Genomic DNA, 24822 nt, shown 5'->3' with positions numbered 1-24822 from the left:
TTGCAGGATCAGCCTCCTGAGATGCCAGCCCAAGACACAAGCCCTGCTCAGCTCCCTGTATTTGTTTGCTGCATCAGAGCCCTTTACTGGCAAAGAAGAGAAATGCAAGAGCCTGGATGGGGTCGGTACTACATTTCCCAGGATCCCTTGCGCAGAGATGGGCGGGTTTTTGAGTGCAAAGCCCTTGGTGAGTTTCAGTCTGTAGCCTCCCAGCAGCCGCAGCAACTTTGTCCCCTCTCCCACCCCCCTTTGCAAGCCAAATACCAGGTGCAGTAAATAAGGGAGAAGAATTTCTCTCGGCTGCTCAGGGACCAACCAGGGAGGCTGGGCAGGGAGCCCCAGTGCATTCCTTTCTGTGCTGCCATGCTAGGGGTTCTCATGACCCTGCCAGGCAGGAGATTGTCTGGAGCCTTAGGGCAGCTTCTGGGGGGCTGGGGGAAAGGCAGGCTCCCCAGGGTGCTGGGTGGTTTCAGGAGGGGCACGTGGAGCTGCAGAGACCCAAGTGCTAGCAGCCAGCCCCCAAGCACAGTCCAATTGGTATCCAGAGCCTTCCGGAGCTGGGCAGCTGCTCCCCCACTAAGCATGGCGGCTAAGGTGGATCTGACCACGTCCACTGACTGGAAAGAGGCAAAAAGTAAGTGTGAGGATGTGTGTGTGTGTGTGTGTGCACGTGCACGTGCCCAGCTACTCCTTCCCTCTGCCCATGCGCCACTTTAGCTGGGCATCATACCTCTGTTTGCAACACACCTCCATATAGGGCCACTTACCCTGTCTAATTTCCACCCCCCTAAGGGCATTTGTCCCTTCTCTGGGCACTATGCAGCTTTGCAGGGAGTCTGTATGCCAGCACAGAAATCCACCCTGGATATGGAACAGTTGGGGTCTGTTGCCACAGTGCATTGGGTTTGTTAAAAACTGACACTGTTCTTCTATCATCCCTTGTCTCTGCATCTAGCCATGCAGCATAAGTAGGAATCCTATCATGCCTTGTGCTGCCTCAGTACACGGTGGGTGATTTGTGGGATCCCCTTCTGGATTTGTGGGAGAGCATATGTGTGTCAATGCTCCCAGCATCCCTTGTACCATATCCCAGAACTCAACTGGCAGCTGTATCATTCCCAAGTTCCTTGAAGGGAGGTAGCACTTCCTAGGCCAGGTGCTGCAGGGAGAGCAGAGCTGGTGCATTGGAGCTGTGTGGCTGTTCCCTATGGTGCTGGCCTGCCAAAACCAAACCATGGGAATAGAATGCTCTGCACCAACTGCTAGTGGCACTGCAGCACCACATGCCTGAAGCTCTACCGAGCCAGCCCTGACTCTACCATGAAAGCTGCCCTGGACGTGGAGAATGTATTTGCCAACCACTTCCTATCAGGCACAGTCAGTGACAGAAAGTGTGATGCAAAGGTATCCATGTTGTGCTGCTGACACAGTCCCCCTGCGTTATTAATCCTCTTCATCATAGTAATGCCAGGCACTAGCCAAGAACAGGACCCTGTTGTGCCAGGCACCATACAAACCCAGGGTAAGAGACAGAATCTGCCCCAGTGCAAGATGGGGTAGCAGGTATAACTGGGGCTCATATTGACTGGTGCTTCTGCATTTCATCGTTGCACCCCTGCTGGGGCTGGCACAATACCTAAAAACCCAACACCAAAGCCCTCTTCCCTGCTCCTTTCAGTTTATAATGAGATTCAGCATCCATGTAGCCTCACCCAAGCCCTCCTGCTCTAGGTTCAACAGCCTTTTCAGTCCTTATCTAAGGGATTATCTTCCTCATAGCCCGATTTCCTAGGCCCTTTGCACGGCTGTCTTGAGGGATTGCTCCAAGACAGGAAAATTGGAAGTTCTTTAAGAGGAGTTTATTAGATGGCTAAAAAGCCACAATTCTACAATCAAGAAAGATGACAGTTTTGGCTAAAAGCCCAGTCTGGCTCAGTGGCAAAGTGAAGGCAGCAGTTAGAAATTAAAAAGAAAGTAATATAGAACAAATGGAAAAGAGGGGTAATAGATAGCAATTGATCTAAATTAGAATCTAGGAAATGTAGAAAAACCGATAAGGAGGGCTGAAGGCATCAAAGAAAAATGCATTTCTGGCAGGGCCAAGGAAAAGAAGGAGTTTAAGTGTCTTAGGAACAAAAGAAATCTTAGCAATGATACAGCCCAGTTATGAGGTGGAGATGGTAAAATTGTTCACGATGCAGAAAAGACAGAAGTGTTCAATAAATATTTCTGTTCTGTATTTGGAAAGATGGAGAATGATGCATTTGTGTTACATGATGAAGGTAAAACATTTTCAGTCCAAAACTAAGGGCAAAGTTAATGCACATCTGTGAGGGTTAAATATTTTTAAATGAGCCAGCCCAGGTAACTTGCACCTCAGAGTCCTAAAAGAGCTATCTGAGGAGGTCTCTGGCTCGCTTGATAGTAATTTTTAATAAAGCTTGGAATAGTGGGGACATTTCAGAAGACTGGAAGAGTACTAATGTTATTCAAATCTTCCAAAAAGGACAAGTGGGATGACTCAGGTAACTATAGGCTGGTTAGTTTGACATCAGTCCCAGGCAAAATAATGAAAGAACTGATATGGGATTCAGATGATGTAGATCTAAAGGGCCTATAATTATTGTCAGTCAGGATGGTTTGATAGGAAATAGGGCTTGTCAAACAAACCTGATTTCTTTCTTTGAAGAGATTGCAAGGTTGGTTGGTAACAGTAACTGCAGAGATGCAATACACTGAGACTTATGTAAGGCGTTTGCGTCACACTGCACAACAATAATAAGCACTATGTAATATCAGAAGAGCACGTTTCCTGGAGTAAGAACTGGGTAATAGATCTCAAAAAGTAATTGACAGTGGTGAATCCCTGTTGAATAGAGATATGTCTCGGGGTGGCTGGCCCTTTAGAAGGAGTCAGAGGCAAGGCCCTCTCTATTCTGATGGGCTTCTTTAAAGGGAATGACAGTGAATTGGCTGCTAGGAAAAGGGCAGGAGCGCTAGTGGTACAGGGCAGGAAAACTTCCAGGGAAAGGAATTTAATTTAGAGGTTCTTAGATAGATCCTGGTAGGTTGGACCTCCTGTGGCTGTGCTGTCTGGAGAAGAGCTGCAGTCGGCTGGAGGGTCCTGGCCTGCAAAGAATCATGCCAGAGTGTCACTTGGCTACAGGGCCCAGGACTGAAACACAGATAGAATCAGCCTCCTGCTAAGAAGCCTGGGCGAGGGTCTTGTGTTTGTGTTAATAACAGAGACCTTCAATTGCCAATCTTCCCGGTGGCCCAGTTAGAGAAATTAAGGCAGAGTGTGTCTGTAGTACTATATGTGGCCACATGGAGGTGTGTGGGATGGCATCTACTTTACAGGGCATTCCTAGGGAAGGTCTCTAAGGATCAGTATTAGGCCCGATGCCTATCCACATTGCCATCTGTCACGTTACTGGATCTTGAGGGGAGCAGCCAGATCACTGCTGTACCCATAGGTGGGGTGTTGGCCCCAGAAAATGGTATAAAAGGGGGCCATGTGGGGTGCTGAATAGAAGCTTATTATCCAATAATCCTATGTAAGCTATTTATGTGGTTGTATAATGTCTGTGTGTGTAGTTAGGAATCTGTAGTCTGTGTGGATACTGAATACTTCTCTGCATGTGGTTGAGCATTGGGCAGAGCCCAGGCCTGTGGACATGCTAATTAGCGAGGCTCTGTGGGACAATGGCACTCAATGGGCCAAGGACACACCTAAAGCATGAGGGCAGACACCTAAGAGCGGCCAGCGGAGAGAGGCTGAGGACCAGGTGACCTGCTGCATACCAGAAGAGGCCAGGAAGGAGGTATAAAGAGGCCATGTGGCCAATGCCATTTTGTTCTCAGCTCAGCACTTCATCCCAGAGGCAGTATTGCAGGGATCGAAGAGCCCGGAAGACCTGTGAACCCATCCTGATGCTAGGATGTGCAACAAGGACTTTTAAACCAGCAGCTGTAACATCTCTGCTAGAGCCTGCATCGAGGACTGGGAGATTCGGTGCATGTAACGTACTATTCTTTAACAACCTTACTCTCATGCTTTTCTTTCTTGCGATAATAAACCTTTAGATTTAGATTCTAAAGGATTGGCCCAGCGTGATTTGTGGGTAAGATCCAGAGGGTAAATTGACCAGGGATCTGTGTCTGATTTCTTGGAACCGGATAGAACTTGTTCGGGGTAGGTGGGATTGGGTGTTAGGACCCCCCACCTGTGTATGAGGCCCGGGGCCATCTGGGGCACGGATATTGCTGGGGTGTCGGAGGGTTTTGCTCGTGAGGCTTCAGGCAGGCAGCTGAAGCGCTCTGTGGGACTGGTTTGTGGCCTGTTTGGAAAGGTCACCAGTCTGGGGGCTGTAAGGAGCCCCGGATTTGAGCAATTCGCCCTGAGCGGACGCCCTCAGCTGTGCCCAGACATGGCCCGGTCCGTCACACCATCAGTGCCTTCAAAGTATAGGTCTGTACACAGGAATTTATGTGGGGAGTGTGAGCTGTAGGAGGGGCTGGTGGCTGCCCCGCCCCTGGGGCCCAACCTCCTCTTGGCCTTGCTCCTGGGAGAGAGGGGGGATATCAGCCCCAGCCTTCCTCTACCTGGTCAGCGTACGGGGGAGGGTGGCTGGGTCAAAATGCTGTACTCATGGGGATGCATTTGCACCCTTTGCACGCACTCCTTCCCCCACCCCATGTATGGGCCGGAAATAAATATAAAATCACTGCTACTAAAACGTATGGAGACTCAAAGATGTTTGAAGTGGGATGATGAGGACGGTCCTCTAGAGCAATACAGATTGTTTGGTAAGCCAGGCCCATTCCAACAAAGTGTGTCAGAGGAACAAGTTGGGCTGGCCATCCCGACAGAAGGGGGAACTGTATCCTGGGGAGTGGTGACTCGGTAAAGGAGTTGGAGGTCATCAAGGACAGACAACTCAGCAGAAGCACCCAGTGTCACACTGGAAAACAAGGGCCGGTGTGGTCCTTACCTGTATGAAGAGAGAAGGAGTGAGACAGAGCAGAGAAATGAGTTTAACTCTGAATATGGCATGAGTGAGACCAGGTAGGGATGGTATATCCAGTTGTGGAGGCCACATTTCAAAATCAAGGTTGAAAATGTGGAGAGGTTTCAGAAAAGAGCACAAAATGATCTGCGGGTGGAAGAAGGCACCTGAGAATGAGAAACTTGGGGAACTCAGTCTGGTCAGCTGCTCAAAAGAAGAACGAGAGGTAACATAGTTATAGGTCTTTGCAGGGGGAAATACTAGGGACTGAAGGGCTCTGTAGCCTGACAGAGAAAGGTTCTCGTTCAGTCTATGTCTGGAAGCTGATGCCAGACACATTTCAATTAATAACATGGGTGATTAACCATAGAAGCAGTTCTTGAGGGGAGTGGTGGAGTTTCCATCTTCTGATGTCTCCAAATCCCCCAGGCCGGAGGCTTTAGTCAAACACAAGACATTGGGTTCAATAGAGGGAGAGCTGGTTGAAATTCTGTGGCCTGTGCCATTCAGGAAGTGGTGAGTAACACAGAGACTGTCTAATGCCCTCATATATGCCCAAAGCCTCTTTTGGGGACCAGGTCAGTACTCTTCCAAAGGTGAGGGCTGCATTGGCATTCACCCCTGAGGTAATGCAGGAGAGCCTACTTTAAATTCCCTTGGTAAATTTGTGTTTGAACTCTGGAAAGTGGTGGGGTGGTGTACGGGGAGCCAGGTGGAAGGAGTGCTGGGTTCATTTCCAAGTTCTACTGAAATTGTGACCATAACCTCAGAAAATTACCCTTACTTGTTACAGCTTAGAAAATATACGAGCTGTGGTGAGAGCTTGGTAGCCTCGCGATGGTCTTATGAGTTCAGGGCTATCTGTTATGGATCCATGGGTCCTGAAAGCTAGTGCAGCCTGCCCTCCTGCATAGCACAATCCAGAGATTCCCCCTCCACTGCACTCCTTCAGCTTTTTCCTGAAGCCCATACCTTTGAGGCAGAGCTAGGATCAAGCTCAGGGGAAGTGAGGGGAGTTGGGGATCTGCCTTGAGTTACCGTCTGGCTCATATTTGACAAGCCAGACCAGGTTTTTTGTATGGATTTGCCTTTGCCAGTTGCCAGATTAAAAATAAAACAGCAGATGACATTATTTATGTGAGTCTAAAGATTTGCATTACTATCACAATACACTGGGATACCTATTGGGGTACTAATACAAATTCGTGTGGAGCTAATGATGCTTCAGTATTCCTATTTCTGCAGGTTAAGTAAGAAAATGTTGTCAATCATGTCTCTGTGTTCTCTCTCTAGCTACTATACGTGGCTGTTTAAAGGGGGTTGTGGAGTTGCCTTGCGGTTGCGAAGAGTGGAGGGCTGGGTTTTTTTGCATTTCAGGGGTGGTAACCCTAGATCTGCCCCAGGGCACTTGCTCCAAGGGCTGGTTTCCTTCCCCCTGACACAGCACACCCCTCATTTGCAGAGGACCTCAGTCTTAGGTTCAGCAGGAAGGGTGTGAAGTGATGCTCCCACAACAGGGTAGGCAGGACCATGCCACTTGGAGTGCGCCAGCCTCAGCATGCATAACGTCAGTGCTTGGGTCTATCCTGCTCTGCGGGGTCACCTCAGGCAAGGCCTCTCCCCTGAACAGCTCCTTGTGCCTTGCTCTTGCAGTGTGGTTGCAGTGGCGGGAGGAGGGCAGGGCAAACCAGATTGTCTGGGGAACCTCTCTCTGTCTGGATCCTGTCCTTCTTGCCTGCCTCCTGGGGTGAGCAGCCAATCGGAGCAGCCGTTAGAAGTGCTCTCAGCATCCCTGAAGCCATGCTCATCACCTGAGTTGGGGGTGACTGATGGCTCCTCTGCCTCCCGTCCTGGGAGAAAGGGCGTTAAGTGGTGGGAGGGGGAAGAATGCCTGGAACTGCCTCCCCAGTCTGAAAGGGGAGGGGGACCCCACTCCAGCTAGATCAGAGAGGGGGGAGGGGAAAGAGCCCAGAAAGCACAGAGGTGGGGCTGGGCTGGGGGAAGGAATGGAGGATGGGGGAGGGCTGGGTGAGCAGTGGAGCTGAGGGGGAAGATGTGATGGGGGACAGTTTTGACTTGGAGGTGGGGGCAGAATTGATTGCTGGCTGGCCTCGGGCACATGCGGGTAGAGGTGCAGCAGGGGCCCTTGTCTCTTTACCTAATGAAGCGGGAGAGTGGGCAGCAATAATTGTCCTCCACCCTCCTGCTCCCTCACAAACACTGTGCACTGGCTGGGGAGTTTAAAGATCAAAACATCACAATACAATGGTTTAAAAAAAAAAAGTGTGTGTGTGTGTGTGTGTGTGTGTGTGTGTGTGTGTGTGTGTGTGTGTGTGTGTGTGTGTGTGTGTGTGTGTGTGTGTGTGGTGACTCATGGTTTTGCTCCCCTGAGATGGGAAATACTGAGCTATACAAGAAGTGCTACGGAAGTGCAGGGGGTGATAATAGGGGCACCTCATTCTCGTTACCTTAGTAACACTTCTGTGGGCCTTGTCCCTCCTCTGCAGCATACCTGAAAGGTCTGAATCAGAAGCAAAGACGGGAGCATTACTACACCAAGGACTTTATCACACTGAAGGACATCGACACCTGGAAAAAAATGGCTAAAAGTGAGTCTTAAGGTTTTAAAACCCTTTGTCAGTGGGTAGCAGATTTCCATTGTGGGTCAGGGTTGAGGGGCACTGAAAGAGCTGTGGTGGGGGAACCCCAGGATTGGGATAGCAGAGGACTGTGGTCAGGATTAAGGGGCACTTAAGTGGCTTCCAGTTCAGCCATCTGAAAGTAAAACCCAAACCCCAGTGTGAATTGTGGAGTGGAGGGCTCCCCAATTTGGAATCTGCTCTCCCTCTCAGTTCTGCTTAATCCCAGGTCTATCGTGCTTTGGGCATGGCACAGCCCTGCCCTTTCTATCCCAGAATCCTGGTTCTGTGAAGGAGCGTATGGCTGGATTCTTCTCCTGTAGGGCATGGAGACCCCTGACCTTGGCCCCTTGTTTCTAGATGCCCGACTGAAGCAACCTGAAGAGGCCAAGTTCCCCAAGGACAATCAACTGAATGAGAAGATCTCTCTTGTTCGCCGGGACATCACGAAACTGGAGATGGATGCAATCGTCAATGCAGGTGAGTGGATCACAGATCTGCTCTTCTGACCAGAATCCCTGCTCCTATGGAAACTGCAGCTCCCTCTCTCTACATGTTGCTTGTTGGGGCAGCTGCTTTTGGTCACAGGGGGTCATACCCCATGGTGAACATACGGAAAAAGAGGACTAGGTGGGACAAAGCATGCTCCCATCTACCTCTGAGGCTGGCAGGAGTGCTAGCTGCCTGTCAGGCTTATGCTCTGAGCAGGGAGCATGTTTCTGAAGTGTAGGGTGCTGGGCTGCCCCCAAGAGCTGCTGGCTGGATGCCACTTGGCTCTGGCCTGTCTGTTTTGGAGCACAGGGCTCCTGCCTGCTCAGAAAACATGCAGCCTATGCCACTTCTGCACAGTCAGTTCTGTTGCCCCCCCCCCCAGGAACCCCTCAATTTTGTAGGACTTAACCCTATCCCAGATGTGTGTGTAGGGTGTTCCAAGTGCTCTGTAGAGTTGGTTATTTGCCTGCCCAAAGATCATGGTGCGTGTCTAGGATTTTGGTTGGCTGTGCAGGGTGACTGGATCTATTGCCACCAATAGCTGCTCTATATTTGTCTCCATGGGCTGTGTCACCTTGCTGCTTAGTGAGTTGTCTCTGTGAGGTGGTTGGGGCTTGGGGCTGATTGATGGATATGGATTTATCTGAGATTCTTTTTAAACCTTTGTTCAGAGCAAAACTCCCTTGCCCATTAGTGAGGCCAAGCTGGGACGTGTCTGATTGGATATGGGGAGGTAGGTTTCATGTGGCACTGACCCCATTTTTGCTGCTGTCCATTTGTGAGTGTGGCTTGGGGTGAGTGTCACAATCTTGCAGGAAATGGAGCTTGGTGCAACTAACTCTCCCTGAGCATCGGATGGCTCTAGAGCCCCAACCCTGCTACCCATCGGGAAATGGGCTGAACTAAACCTGAGGTGTGGGTGGGCTGGGTACTATCTGGATTCCATTACTCTTCTGATACAACTGATTACCCCTCTCTTGTACCATAGCTGGCAGGGTGTGGGGCAGGCTCTCCTGTCCAGCATCGTCAGGGTTAAATGAACCAGTGAGACATCTCTCCCTGTAACCCAGGCTGTTGGCAGACTCAAGTGAGTGGCATACCAGTTACTCAGGGTAGCTCCCCCTTCTGAGAGAATTCGGCTCAGGCTCTCTGCAGACTCAGTCAGCGTTACTGTGTTGAATTACGTTCAGGGCAGCTCCCTCCATCAAGAGCAGTCTGCTCAGGATCTCTGCAGTGGGAGGGTGACTGCATGTGTTACGCTAGGGGCAGATCCCCGTTCTCAGCATTCTAGGCTCAGGGTCTCTGCAGGCTTGCGCAGGTGTTGCTGCAGCTGTTATACTTGAAATCAAATGTTCCAGCTTTTGGGTTTGAATCTTTTTCATGCATCATCCCATGACTCCAGGAGTTGGGGTTTTAAGATAAATGTCATGTAGCAGGGGCTTTTTGATAGAACTGTGAGAGTGGGCAAGTGTGATCATAGACCTGACTGAGGCCTTAGACATGATAGACCCCATGTCTGTTCCTTGCCACTCCCTTACCATGCGGTTGGATTGAAGCCAATGCCTCGCTTCAGGGGAAAAGCCCCATGTTTCATTTCCCATCCCCTGATCCAACCACTCACCCTCCCTCTGGTTGGGGTCCAGATTGGAGCTGGTGGCCTCTAGAGAGGAAAGGTAATGTCTCTCTTTTTCGATGGGGTGTGTGTGTGTGCGCTTTTCCCCCTGTGGTCTCCAATCCGGTGTGTGCCAAAACTGAATGATGGAGCCTTCCCCAGAGCTGCCCTCCTTCTTTTTCAGCACAGATGCTCCATTCTGTACTCAATTGAATCTGATCCCAGAGTCCCCCCGAGAGATGACTCCAGTGCCATTTATCTCTGACATCCAGCTAAGAAGCCCGTCAACACAGTCAGCACACACCTCTCAAGCTGCAGGGAGATAAACTCTAGCCGTATGTTCCCTGTGCGTGTTCATCATGGCGGGTGCTTGTGAGGATAGGGCTCTGCTTAGAGCCAGCTGCTTTATGAGAACTGACTCCACCATGGGAATTACCAGTCTGGTCATCCATCCCAGTATGCCACCTCTGACAGTGACCAGTACAAGATGCTTTGGAGGAAGTTGTGAGAGCAGATATGGGTTTATCTGCTTTCCCTGAATATCTCAGACTAGACCTACTAGAAATCAACTTAAGCCCTGAATCCTAAGGCTGTGTCTACATTGGCATGATTTTGCGCAAAAGTGCAAAAACTTGCTGCCTGTCTACACTGGTGGGGAGTTCTTGCGCAAGAACGCTGACATTCTAATGTGTGAAATCAGTGCTTCTTGCGCAAGAACTATGATGCTCGCACTCAGGAATAAGCCCCTCTTGCACAACGGTTCTTGCGCAAGAGGCCAGTGTAGACAGGCAACATGAATTTCTTGCGCAAGAAAGCCCGATGGTTAAAATGGCCATTGGAGCTTTCTTGCGCAAGAGAGCACTGATTTCTACAGTGTCTACAGTGGCACGGATGCTCTTGCGCAAAGGCACATGCCAGTGAAGATGCTCTCTTGCGTAAATACTCTAACGCAAAAACTCTTGCGTTAAAGGGTATTTGTGCAAAATCTTGCCAATGTAGACGTAGCCTAAGGGTTTAGTTCCCATCCAAAATCTTTGCTAGGGAGGTTGTTATCTCTGCCTTTGGCACTTACTAGGGGTGTTTGAATGTAAATGACTGTTTAACAGATAAACTGATAACTCAGCGAAGCCTCCGGGAGCTGGGGGGGGGGGCAAGGCAAGGGCTGCTGCCCTGACTCCCGGAGAGGCAGCTTCTGCATCAGGAAAGCCTCCTCTTTATACTGCAGAGCCTGTAGTGTTAATAACTGTGAAACCACTGAGATTTTCAGTGATTACACAGTTACCCTAATACACAATTTTTAACGTCCCTAGCACTTATATGACAAGAACTGGAAAATGGTCAGATTTTAGGGTTCCCAAATCCTAGTGATGTTACTAGCTTGGAGAGGGTTCAGAGTAGAGCCCCAAGAATGGCTAACGGTTTGGAAACAATGCCTTAGAATGCAATACTCCAGGAGCTCTATTTAGCTTACATGAGGGACAGAAATTTGATGGTAGATGTCCCTTCAGTTTAACAAAGGTTCAATAAGATCCAATGGATTGAAGATGAAGTGAGACAAGTTTGCAAAAGAAGGCACAGATTTGTATCAATTTGGATGATTAAGCAATGGAATAACTTCCCAAGGGGATCAGTGCATTCTCCATCACTAGCAGTGTTTTAAATCCAGACTGGCTCTTTTACTAAAAGATCTGCTGTGGTTCAATGAGGAATTAGTTCAGGGTTGTCCTATGGGCCATGAGTTATACTGGAGGTCCAGCTACATAATCTTGGGACTTTCTGGCCTTATGATAACCTCAGAATCAGCTGTTCTAGCTCTGGACATTTTTGTTAGTCATAGAAATGTGCAGCAACTCTTTGACTCTTGCTACGTTTTTGATTTCTTAACTGTATCCAGTGGCAGAGAGTTCTGCTGGCTAATAATTGTCAAGTAACAAAATATTTCCTCTGATCAGTTTAGAATTGGCCACCCTCCCATTGTGTTCCCTGACTCTTGTGTTATATGATGAGCGGAAGTGTCCCCGCTTCCATTTGCTCTAGAAAGCCTTGCAGGTTCAAAGTCATTGGAGGGCTGTTTTGTACCCTGTTGTGCTGGGTGCAGTACAGTCCTACAGTTCAATGAGGAGCTTGCAAATGAATTTTTGTCCCCTTAAAAAAAAAAGGTAGTTTTTCTTTTAACACAAGGGCATTTCTGGTTGAAATTACGTTTTGCTGGGAAAATTTCCCTCCCACTCACTTTGGCACTAGTGGAGGGGAGGGTTCATGTTTGTAATAGAAACTGGGGTGCTATGGGAGTTGCACCAATGGGCGGTGATGCAATGAGGGTGAGAAGCCAGGAATATGCTTGTGGCAGGAGGGTTAGGAAAGGATGCGAAAAGGTGTCAGTTTCCAGGCACCGGAAGGGCAGCTGTTTGAAGGGCAGTGGCCAAGCCAAGCTCAGAGTGGCTGAGGGTGAATGAGCAGGTGTCTGGGGAGCAGGAGCACTCTCTAGGATTGCAAGGAGTGAGAAATTGCTGTGGCTGAGTGCTTTGGGGACTACCAGAGCCATTTCTTAAATGCAGCCTTGGACTCTTGGCTGGAAACAGGAACACAGAGACAGTAATGAAGTGGCGGAGGCTGCGACAGTAGATTTGGAGAAACCTCTGAAGGCGAGATGGTTTTCTGAGCCACAGAAAATCATTTAAACCCCTTCTACCTATAAAGCAAAACTTGGCCTCTAATAATATGTGTAGTATAGTAGCTTCTATGAGTCCCAAATCAATGAGATTGGGGCTCCCATCATGCTGGGCTCTGCAAAGCTCCTGACCAAAATTAGGGCCCTGGTCTGTGCAGAGCCGCATGATGCATGGTGAGAGACAGTCCCTGCACTAAAGAGCTCACACTCTGAATAGATGAGGGGGAGAAGGGTGGACATACTGTGAGGGGGAAGGGTTACCCAAGGCCAGTGGCAGAGCTGGGAGCAGAGCCTAGATTTCTCCTTCTTTCCTTTGTCTGATTTGGCTGTTTCGGGGTTTGCTCTATATAGAATTTGCATCAGTGACTTAAATCTGTTGTGGAACGGAGTTAGTTAAGTCAGTGCAACCCCTGTGGATATTTGTATCTGCTTAAAATGACTTAATCGTTTTAGTTGGTGCCTGTAAATTGACTACTGTGAGATTAAATCGATGTAAGCCAGGTTGAAATTGATGTAAGGGCATCCTCATGCAACAGTGCATCTGAGTCACTAACTTGGTGTAAAGTTACCTCTCTGATTATATTGCTGGAACTCGGAATTAAGGCCCATTTGTGTCTGTGCAGCACAGTTGGATCCCGTCTCACTGGTCCCCCCTACCTTGGTAGACACAACAAGTAATAACATGTCAAATATTGACACAGCTGATCCTTCACTGAAATGTGCTCTCCCCCATGCCACAGCTGGGCAGAAGAGGGCGCCCGTGCCTCAGCTTTCCAATGTGCTGCTTATTAATTTCCTCCCCGATAAATCAACCTGTTTATTAGAAGAATAAAAGTCTTAACTAACAAGGGGCTTTGTCAGTGCTTCATAAATCCTGCTTCTGTGCCTCATGAAACCCATATGTGGTTAATTCATATGTAAAGTCACAAGCAGGAATATAATACCTGTCCATTAAATTCTATGCGACCTGATAATCATCATTAGCCATGAGTAATTGCCTGATCAGCATTGCGCAGCAGTAAGGGAAATGCATTTTCTGCTCCTCTGTACTAACAAGGGTATGTGTGGATCAGGGGGGTGTTTCTAGGCCTGGGAGGCTCCTTTGTAAGTCACTGCTCCTGGGGAGAGGGGACAGGTCCAGGCTTTTTCCTGCATGGAATGGAGTGTTTCTGCCAGGATGCTGTCCCTCTAGAATTGATGCCTGCAGCACTGAGCGGCATGTCCATGGCTCTTTGGTAAAACATCTAAGAAGTTCCAGTTCATTCGACCGGACAGGGCAGAGCAGAGGACGTCCGTGGCTGGCGTATGCTGATCCAATTCTAGTGGTGACAAACGAGTGACAGACAATTTACCTACTGATTCCAGTGGCATGATGGCTGATTTATACCAGCCGAGGATCTGGCCTGAGGACCCTTTGCAATCCTCTGACATCTTCATAGTTTGATCTAAAAAACCAGCATGGATATTAACAAAGCATCCCAGCCCCTTGGTCAGGTAATATACAGCTGGCTGTCCTCTTATAGGTGGAAAACATGACACACAGACAGAAAAAGTGACTCTGCCAAGGCTGTACAGGAAATCAGTGGCAAAGATGCAAATAGAAGTCAGGAGTCCTGAATCCCATTCCACTGTGTTCTGATCACTAGTTGCCCTCTGTAGTTAAGAGAATAATGAAGTGAGACATGATTAAGGCCACTTACCATACAGAACATGGGGACAATATATTCAGAATTGGGTTGCTAATGTTTGGCTCCTAAATGAATATTTAAGCCCCTAGAGAAGTGGCCTGATTTCTGTAGACCCCACTAACTGCTCAGTCTCTTGAGAGACAAGTTGGCCTTGCAGCTAAATCTCTGGGCCAGGGTTCAAGGCACCTGTGTTCAGCTGAGGTTCCTCTCCCCCATTTGCCAGGTACTGCACAGACACACAGTGACAGCCCTTGCCTGGAGGAGTTCAGAAGCTATATAAAGGAGGAAGAAAACAGAGGCACAGATGGGGAGGGACTTGTCCACATCAGAACCCAGGAGTTCTGTGCTATTCTTCCCAGTCTGTCTGAACTGCACTGCTTTGCATCTTGGAAATTAATAATCTCTGACAATCTTGGGAGATCTGGGTCAATCACCTCCTCTTTCACCTCTTGCCCTGTATGGCCTGGGCAAGTCACCGTGTTTAGCATGGCCGACAGCCAACGTGGGCCCCAGGGCAAGGTGTGGGGGGATGGGCTCCATGACCCCAGAGGGTGTGGGGCCTCATGTGGAAGAGGGCAGAGTCTGAGGGCAATCAGCTCTTAGTGCTGCCCAGACTACAGCTGTCCCACCTCCCCCCTCCCGCCTCAGAGCTGCATGGAGCAGCACTCCAGCAGCAATTCAAAGGGGCCTGGGGCTCCGGCTGTTGCTGTTGCAGCAGTAGGGGCGGGGAACTGCAGCTCACTTGCTCTCCTCCCCTGTCTGCAGGCCTGATCATGTCTGTGCCCGGTGTCCCTGTCCGGACGCTGGAGATAATAGCACTGCCCTGCCTTACAGGCAGCTTGTAACCACATTACAGCAGTGGGGTTCTCAGCCTGTTTGGGTTCAGGCCCCTTCTGTAAACTGTGATGGCCTGTTGTGACCTCGGGACCAGGCAGGGCTTCATGTTCACTGGATTGAGTCCAGATGCTCCAGTGAGAGATGAGCAGCTAGTGCGGTCCCCCTGGCAATTGTGGGAGGGGAAGGAGCAACAAACTGAGACACTCCCCTCCAAAAACCGATGGCCCATAGGGAGGCAGAGGGTAAGGTGCAGGGAGGATTTCGGGGCCGATAGGCCAACTGGTGAGATTGTGGGGCCCAGCAGTGTAGTGAGGAAGAAGTTGGATGGGCTGAGGAAGAAATTGGAGGGCTGGGGGAAGGCTCTAGAGCTCACGGGAGGGAGGGGAGCTGACAGGTCTCAAAAACCAAATGCCCCCTGCCCCACATGGCCCATGGGTGCATAGGGTAAAAGCATGGGGGAGAGCTTGGAGTTCTGGGGGTAACATGGTGGGTCTGGGGAAGGAGTTGGGGGCAAAAGGGGCTGGTAATGTAGTGGAGAAGTGCAGGGCTGGGGTCTCGGATGTATGGGATGATGAGAGTTGCCTAATTACAGGGCAGGGTGCAGCGGGGGGCCGAGGCTGGGGGGCTGGACAGGGGATAGAGAAGACAGTGTGCTGCATGGCTGTGGAGCAGTAGGTACTGTGATACTCAGTTGGGGTTCCCAGAGCTGCGAGTCATGGTATTAACTCTCTCTCAGCAAGTGAAAGCTTTGCCGCTGCTTACTGTGTGGCAGCTCCCTGACCACCAGTCCGGCTGCCATGCCAGCAAACTCTTCCAGGCTCCGCCAGTTTACCTAGCAGGTAACAATCAGTTCTTGACCTGAATTTCTGGGCTAGGGATTATGGCTCACCACTGGCAGCATCTCATTGGAAGATATTTAGGTCCTTGTCCCAATCCAGGCTACAGTGGGAGAGAACACAGAGAGTTCTGCCTTGGAAGAGGACCCTCAGGTTGCATGTCAAGGATACTTAAAATGAGGACAATACCAAATTGTTAAAGAATAACAGATGTTCTGAAACATAGGGCTACACGACATTAATATAATCCTAGGACTCCTTGTGGTAACATTTCTATGATAAAGAACTACCCAGCAAACCCACACCCTTCCCTCAAGACCTGGTGTTAAGAGACAGTGGACCAGCTTCGCCCTGGCATTCCCGATGAATCTTATGGTTCAAACAGGTAGAGCATTGAGTGGCTAAGCTATACAGGAAAGCTGAGCTAATAGCTTGATAGAAGGTAGATTAAGCTGATGAGCAAGTGAACTGACTGAATGAAACCTCCTGCAATCCCTAGCATGCTTAATTCAGGCCCAATCTACCATGCCCAAATCTTATTTCCTCACCCCAATAAATCTTCAAGTACACTTACTCTATGAGTTAACATGTTCTGACACCTATTTTTATTAATCAAGATTATCTCACTCCTGGAACTGTTACCTTTGGCCTTACTTGTAGCTTCCATGTTTGGTGATATATCCTGCAGTTACCAGGTGGTTCTAGACTCAAGATAAACAGATTCAGTTCTGTTTGGTTCCCCCATTCAGTTCCCCAAAGTTGAGGAGCAACCGGTAGGCCATTTTGATCAATGACAAAGGTTACAAGTACTTGTATTTAATTTGCTTTAGCTAATTATACAGGATACAGGCCTGTAGGTTTCTTGCACTACAGCCAAATACTATGAATGACTATGATGAATAAAACAGCCCCTGAAAATATGATTCAGTGACAGCAGGATATAATAACAAATGAGTATAAATCAACTCAAGGAAGAAGCATGTTACATGGTATAGCAGACTAACAACTTAACCTTATGGGCTACACAATGAACTTCCCAGTTCTACAGAGCTGTCTCCCCCTGCAATGGTGTGCCCCGTCCCTCATACTATAGCACCCACAAAACCTTATCAAACCTGCTGCTTCTCCATAGAAACTGTTCACAGCAGCTTATTACCAGGGTATGTCTACGCTTGCACCCTCTGTCGAGAGAGGGATGCAAATGAAGACATTCGAAATTGCCTCTTCACATTATGGTGCTATTTTGAAATAACAGACACTGTTAAGATGTGGTTATTTCAAGAGAAAACCCTTCTCTCGAAATAACTGGTAAACCTCGTATGAGGAATAAGGGTTATTTCGAGAGAAGGATTTTCTCTCGAAATAACCGTGTCTTAACAGCGTCTGTTATTTTAAAATAGCGCTATTTCGAAATAGCACTATAACGTGAATATGCAAATGAAGCAGGGGATATTTAAATCCTAGCTTCATTTGCAATTTTAAGTGTCTTCATTCGTATCCCTCTCTCGAAAGAGGGTGCAAGAGTAGACATACCCTGATAGAAGTTTACAAACCCTGCACTTCCATCAAAGCACTGAGTTGGTTTGTAATACAAGTAAAATAAGTTTATTAACAAAAGGAGCCAGCTGTAAGTGGTAGTGGGCATAATGAGTAAAGACAGAGAAATGGCAACAAACAAACCAAAGTAAGAAACTCATCTATAATGTCAGTCTAGCTGAACAAACGAGAAACCTTTTTCCAAATAAGTTTTTCTCTCCAGTCTTTTTTTCAGCTTGGCTGCTTAACTTTTCAGCTAAGACCCTGACAGAGCTCTGACGGAGCGGCTTCTTTGCCTCCCCAAGTGAAGGATAAAATAGGGGCTCTCTCCCCCTTCCTTTATAGTCTGCTGACCCTTTGAAATGTGTTCTTTGACAAGGAAATCCAGACATAGCTGCTGTCTCTCCTGCTGTGGTGTAGGTCCTATGCTGTCTTCTCCCTCGCTTGAGACCTTGTAAATGGTCCTTACTTGTCTTTACCTGACAACCTGGCTGGTCAGACAAGCAAATACATGTTCCTTGATCTAGGGCAGTCTGGGCATTGCTTGCCAAGCACATTTCCAGCACATATTTAGAATGCTTAGCGCACACTCTGTACATTAAGCCAAACGATGACTTTCAGGACCAGTGAGTGCATTACCAGACACCATGCATGACACCTTTTGGATAAATATCACAGCAGTGGTGTGTGAGGTGTGTTAAACAGGTCAGACCTGCTGAGATTTACTATTACGTACCAAGGAGCCGCTTTGCCAACTGGCTTTGGGCGTTCCTACAATTATAGATACGTTGCAGGGCTGTACTTAGCAAGTGGACATGTCACCGACCGCTCCCTCTTGGCTTTTGTTCCAAGAGAATGGCTATACTGTACTTGGCTTACTGCTCCAGATGTTATGTCTGCTGGGATGGCAGCACTGCTTAGGCTCACCCTTCTGGCAGGATGACAGGGGACTAGGCAGGCCAAATTTGTGTGAGTGGCTTTTCAGCCTGGCATGTAAGGTTGCAGCACCGTTCACTCAAATTTGGTCCAGTTGGCCCAGTGTCATCATGCCAAAGGGCCACCTGAGAATTGTTGCAATCCCAGTGCTTGGTGCTGGAAGCTGAGCCCAGCCATCCCTGAGACCCTTTGATGCATTTTGTTAAACTAGTTTTGGGTCATAACCCACAGATTGAGAATCCCTGCATTAAAGATTGCAGTGGGAGAAGGGGGCCATGAATGTACCATAGATAGAACAAAGGCCTTTTCTCTGGTTGCCTGGCTATAGAATTAGTCTGAACAGCTACTTCCCTAGTCTTGTCTTGGTTCTACTAAGCAGGTTATGGCCTTTCCTCATTCTAGCTCTCTATGGATAGATCAAGCCAGCAAAAAGTCCCTTCTGTTATGAATCACTGCCTTCTAGTACAATGGCTCTGGGACTGCGAAGAGCAGGAGACAAACTCCAAGCAGATATTGCAATGCTGAAGTGTCAGTGTAAATCGCTTTATCTGTCACTTCAACTCTGTCGCTTTCTGCTGTTTGCCATCCCTTGGGGAAATCAGTTGCCAGAGATGCGGGGATGGTGCTGGGCGGAGCTCCAACTTCATGGCTTTGGAGAACTTGTTGGCAGAGGAAACGGCCCCACTTTGGGGAAGATCCAGTCTGAAGGGAGGCCGCACACTGGGTTGAAGAATGGAATTTGGGGGGGGGTCTTCCCAATTTTTCAGAATTTCCAGAACAAAGAATTTTTGAGGAGCCAACTGAACTTTCAGTAAAATGGAAAAGTTTGAAGATTCTTTTTTGATTGTAACAGAGCTGGCTTTCCAATGGCAGTGATTGAGGTGGTTCATATTAAAGGACATTTTGAAACAAAAAAATCATTTCAGCCCCAAAATGTCAAACTTTTGGGGGGGAGGAGGGGGTTCAGAAATCTTTTCTTGTTTGTTTTCCTGAGCCAACAGCTCCATGAAAACGACATAACGTTGTGGGATGTTGTGGGGTTGCTGCAGCTGCATTTTTTTACCCTGCAAAAAAAAAAAAAAAGGTTAAAAACTTTCCTGCAGCTCTAATGCAATGGCAGAACTCCAGACTTATGAGCTTTAGAGCAAATGGCAGCAGGGGCAGCTGTACAGACCTTGGGGAAGAGCCAGTCTTTGTATAGGCTGCTTAGTGTATTGCTCATTTCATCATGAGGCTGCAGCATGGAAGTGAGAGGAAAACTAGTGCAGTGATTAGAGTGGCTAGGGTCTTGGCTTGGCCCTGGGAATCATTGTTACTGAATAGTGCTGTGGTATCACCTGGAGCCCCGGTCATAGACTGGACCCCCAGTGTGCAAGGCATTATACAGACTCAGAATAAAGAGACAGTAACGATGGCAGAGGGACTTAATTCTGGTACCTGCTACTCTGCTTCTATCAGCCTTTCCTTTACACACAGCTAATGAAGCCTTGGGGCCCTTTGCTACAGGCAGATGCCAAGGCTACAGATGGGAAGACAGAGGCTGGTGAATGCGTATTGCTGAGCAAACACAGAACTCACTTAGACAGACTGAGGATGCCATTGTGCTAGGTGCTGCACAGGCAGGACAAAAAGATGCTCCCTGCTCCAAAGAGCTAGTAATCGAAGGGAACATCTACACGGTAATCACAGGGCATGGCTGCCGACCGGAGCTCACTGTAATCTAACACACTCAGGTACTGGTGCTGGGAAGGTTCAGCACAGTGCTTAGCATGGGATAGTGCCTGAGTAATAACTGTGGGGCTTGTACAGCCTGTTCTGAAGCCTATGCTGCTGTTGCAACACTGATGTGGTACTTGCTCTAGCTCTGGTCCGTCTATATGAGCTGCAGTTCCCCGTGCCCTCCCATACTGCAGTGTAGCTGTACCCTTAGCAGAAGAAAAGAGACAGCAGACAGATCCACTGACAGCAGAGCATAAGGAGACAGTGAGAGAGCTGTTAATCTGTGAGGGTCTGCATGCGAGAGGAGATTTCTGAGAGCCCTGGGGTCTGTCAGATGGCAAAGGCAGAAGCAGAGGAACGCTCGGCTGGGACCAGGGGTTAGGAGAGTAACCTGAGACTCGGGTTCAGTTCCCTGCTCTGCCACAGATTCCCTGTGTGGCCTTAGGTGAGTCTCCACTCCAATGAGTTATGGGCCTGCATTTCTTTAAAAATCCTTAGCCTCTCTTTGCCTCAGTTTCCCCATATGTATAATAGGAAAAGAGCACTGCACTGGCTTACATGAGGGTTGTGAGAATGCTTTCCTAGGGTTCCTGAGTCCTAGCACAGTGCCTTATGCACTAGCTAAGAGCTGCAGCCATTCCTCCTGAAGGTGAGCCATCACTCACCCAAGCAAGTCCACCCATTTGAGGAGTTCCCCAGAGCAATTTCCTCTCCTGGGGTGACAGATTCTTGTTTCACTAGCCCACGTTCACACCGAGCAGCCACTGGTAAGTGCCCTCCTTTTTATAGACTTTCCCTGCCTGTCTCCTTGGAGCAACTCCTGATTCACAAACTCACTGGGTTGCATTGAAAGAGACGTTATAAAGCGCTGGACTGATAGCTTAAGTCAGGCTCTGGCATTCTGTTTAATGGGCAGCTTTTATCTCCCTTTTTATTACATAAAATCATTTAAGCAGCTCTCTGGCTTTGTGAATAAAACAATGGGGCTTTCGTCTCCAGCTTCCTTCACGCTGATCTGTCACCCCAAAGAGCAAACTGAGCCAAGGTCCCAGAACACCCGGGTCCCAGCGCACCTGCTTACGCATGCCATCCACTGGCTCCGGGATCAGATAGCCGCTTGGAGGCTAGATTGCCATGCAAATACTCTCTTGCAAAAAAGTGCAAGCAAAGCACGTAGCACAGCCAGAAGCGAATCCCTCCTCCATGCCCGCTTCCCTCACTAATCGTGTATGCCAGAGCTTGGGTTATGTGCTCATGGATTTCACGACTGGGTGATTGTCTGCTGGGTAATGCATGGAATATGGGATCTGCACATTTAAATATAGTTTTACGCTGGCTCACATTGAATATGCGGTGTATGCTTGTAGCATATCTCCAGCTAAGTGTGCATGGCAATTGATTGACCACACTGAGCGCCGTGCACACTTGCTGTTTGGCCTTGGCATTCTGGGAACAATAGGCCTGCGATGTTTTGCAATTTGCATGCTCCGCTGTACCTTGGGAAGTGACCTACAGCCATGGAACATTGCTCTGCCCTAGATTGTCCTTGGCCAATCGGAAACATCCTGGATCCTGTGGCGTGCTTTTGTGGAGGTTCATTTTTTTGGGCTGATGGAAATTTGGGCCATCTTGTGTGTGAGTGCTGGGAAGTGCCTTGTGGTTAAAGCTGAGAGGGGCTGGGAGTCAGGATGCCTGGGTTCTATTGTGGCAGGGGCTGCACAGGCTTCTGGAGGGGGTGCTTCACAAACCCTGCCTGAGATTGTGGTCCAGCGCAGCTACATGGTGAGAAACAGCCCTTGCCCTGAAGAGCTGAACAGCTTACTACCCAAAAGGTGGGATGAAAAACACTCGGCTGGGACTCAAGAGACATGGGTCTAGTCCCAGCTGTGCTGCTGGGTGGCCCGCTCCGTGCCTCAGTTTCCCCATATGTAGCTAGGATAATGATACTGACCTGCTTTGTAAATTGCTGTGAGAATCACAGAGTAGAAATGCCATGGGATTAAGAGGGTTTGCTGGTGCAGGCACTGCTGAGCCGTTTGTGCAAACTGTGCTTGTCATTCTGTATGTACTTTTGCATGTGCATCTTTCTGAGGACCGACACTTTTAAAAGCATCCCTGGCTGCACTGTGCCCAAATTCTTTTTCCTTACACCTACTGCCTGCCTCTTCTGTGCCCCTGCCCATTGCTCCCCTTCCCCTCTCCTCTGATGCCAGCATCTTCCTGCTCCCTCCTGGCCCCTCCTCTGCAGGGTCCAGCTCCCCGAGGAGTGCAGCAGGGATGCAGTGATACACGTTGTCTCTGTAACTGAGGAAGGTGGGGATGTGCTCAGGTGCCGTTCTCCGTCCCCCACCCAGCATCTGCTTCCCAGCGAGCGGTGCTCATGGCTGGGAGCTGCTCGCAGCTGGGGAAGTGATTGCCTCCTCCCTCAGGGTGTCCACAGGTGGCTCTGACATTTAACCTCCAGTTTACCCAGCTCCGTCTTCAAATTAGCTCGTGCCTGGCTGCTCCCCACCACTGCCCCTGAACTCCCTCCTCTGATGGGTAGACATCACCTCATCTGCAGCCTCATTGATTCCTTCCCAGTTTATCTCCATTTGTTCTTGAGCCACTACTGTCCCGTTAACTTCAGTAGCCCATTTCTCTCCTCAAGGCTCTCTCCCTCCTATGCTTATAGACCAGCCAGGTCCCCTCCCCGTCTTTGCCCAGGCAGGCTAAACAGGTCCAGCTGGCTCAGGCTGCTCTCTGAGACCAGCTCTCCTCTCCCCTGGGCAGCCTGGGAGCCCTTCTCGGCACGGGGCCAGTTTGGCCCCCTCCTTCCTGACCACGGCTGATCAGGCGGCATTTGTTCCTGCTGAGGGCTTCCCAGTGCCTGGGCCTGTGGCATTATGGCCTAGTGCTAACAGCTGGCTTGAATCACTGCCTCATCAGGGCTTCGAGCAAGTGGTTCCTGGACCTGTCACTCATCAAAATACATCTTTAAATATTTATTTTCTCCCAGCCTTGCTAGCAAATTGTTTTCACACGTTAGGGCGGTGAGGCTGCTAACTGCCTGCCCTTCTGCGGCAGAGATCAGTTGCAAGGTGGAATTGGCTAGCAGAGGCAGGGCTTTGGGGAGATTAGGGCAGGCTGTGGGGTTAAAATGCTGGGTTGGCCGTCAGTGGCTGCTGCTGCTTGGTGCTGTGCTGCACAGCAGGCTGTGTGGTGTGAAGTGAGTGTAGAAATGCTGCTGCTGCAGCCTGTGTGCTGGCGACAGGGGTGGCCCGTGAGCCTAGGCGAGCTAGGCAGCTGCCTAGGGTGCTGCTGGCCCGGGCGCCTGATGACGACGTCATGGGGTGCCGGGGCGCCCCATGATGATGTCAAGCCATTGACAGCTGCGCAGGCAGGGGCGCCAGCTGCTGTAGCCGGCCTCGGGCTGCTCCTGGCTGTGGATGTGGTCTGCACCTCCAAACTGGCTGTGGGGGCCACAGATTTTAAGGCCAGAAAGGCCCATTATTATTTACATTGCCGTGATGGACAAGGCCCCTGTCATGACAGGCGCCTTCTAAACACAGAACAAGATGATCCCTGGCCTCCATCCTTTACTCTGACCCTGAGAAGCCTGTAGCCTGAATTTATAAAAAATGTGGTGACTATAATATGCTGCTTTAATCTAGCAGTCCTGAACTGACTCCCTGAGATCCCGGGCAAGAGCCTCTTATGTGGAGGATGTTAAGTAAATCCCCGTGCCTCAGTTTCTCCTGGTGCCGATCTGTAGAACATGGAGAACCACCTACAGTTCATTAAAATGCATAAAGGGCTTTGACAGGAGGCAGTAGCCCTGAAAACGCAGCCCAGTCTTGGGCTCAGCCTAGTGAACTCGCCCTCACATGCTTGTCTCCCCCCTCCTCCTCTGCCCCAGGCTGGGCAGCTCTCCAGCCTGTAAGAATATTAATGACTGTTATCTCACTCGCACCGTGCTTTTCCCCCACTGCTACAGTGCAGTCTCACTGATCACGGATTCCGGCACTGCTCTGAAAGCACACGCTGCATGTTAACACTCCTTTCGAGTCTATTTGTATTAGCTGGCCGTCCGCAGGCTGCAAATGGCCTATCATGGATATGCATTGGGTACTGGATGTGCAGAACCACATGACAAAGAGAGACTAGGCAGTGCGGGGGCAGGGGTGGAGATGGGACTAGCGTCCAGGAGCTGTCCCCACACCAGGTTGCTCTACTCCAAGACCTCCCTCTCCTTGCAGAGCTGGGGCTAGGACTGTAGGATTTAAGTGTCCATTTCATTCCCTCTTTGCACAAATCCCCCAGACCCTCACTCCCAGAAACAGAGCCCAAGAGTCCTGATGTTTAGCTCCCCTCCTCTCGAACGCCCATCGTAGAGCCCAGAACAGAACCCAGGACTCCTCACCCTCAGCCTCTCCCTGCTGTAACCACACCACAAGGCACTTGTGTCTGAGCAGGGCCTCCTTCCCTAGCGTTGTAAGGGGATCAATGGGCTTCTCTTCACCTCCCTCCAGCAAAGCAGCCCTGGGTGTGAGAGCAGCTTTGTCCCGATCACTCCTCTTTGTTCCCCTGTTCCTGGCCAAAGGAATCCCCATCAAAATAGTGATGGGCTGGAGCCGTCTTGCCTGGGAGCAAGGAGCGTGAGATCCAGACAATTCCCTGGCAGAGCCTGTTTGTCCCTGTCTTGATTATAGGTGTTGGGCTGTACTGCACAGTCAGGTTTTTGCCAGCATTAAGCTGCGATTCCCTCTTTTCCGAGGGCTTGGCGGGAGCAAGATGCTTTTGAATAGCTGCCAAGCAAATGGCTTAGAATTGACGGGAACCGCTCATCAGATCAACCCTCAGTTTAG

At 49.5% G+C, this 24822-nt stretch overlaps 1 protein-coding gene across 4 annotated transcripts in view; it reads left to right on the top strand.

The window, feature by feature from the left end:
* Positions 1-24822, top strand: part of MACROD1 (mono-ADP ribosylhydrolase 1) — a 227060-nt gene that overhangs the window by 6082 nt on the left and 196156 nt on the right. For 2 of the 4 annotated variants that reach the window (XM_075939105.2, XM_075939106.2), the window contains exons 1-3: positions 190-634; positions 7517-7618; positions 8009-8128. In XM_075939105.2, coding sequence (XP_075795220.1) covers positions 364-634; positions 7517-7618; positions 8009-8128 — 493 coding nt within the window. In that variant the 5' untranslated portion in view covers positions 190-363. Of the gene's footprint in view, positions 1-187; positions 635-7516; positions 7619-8008; positions 8129-24822 lie in introns of those variants that run through there. The other 2 variants (XM_089781166.1, XM_089781167.1) reach the window with 2 other exon arrangements.

The sequence above is a fragment of the Pelodiscus sinensis genome, chromosome 11, assembly GCF_052426305.1.
Source record: "Pelodiscus sinensis isolate ZL-2025 chromosome 11, ASM5242630v1, whole genome shotgun sequence".
In the NCBI taxonomy this organism is placed as follows: Eukaryota; Metazoa; Chordata; order Testudines; family Trionychidae; genus Pelodiscus; species Pelodiscus sinensis.
This window is presented reverse-complemented; position numbering and strand designations above follow the sequence as displayed.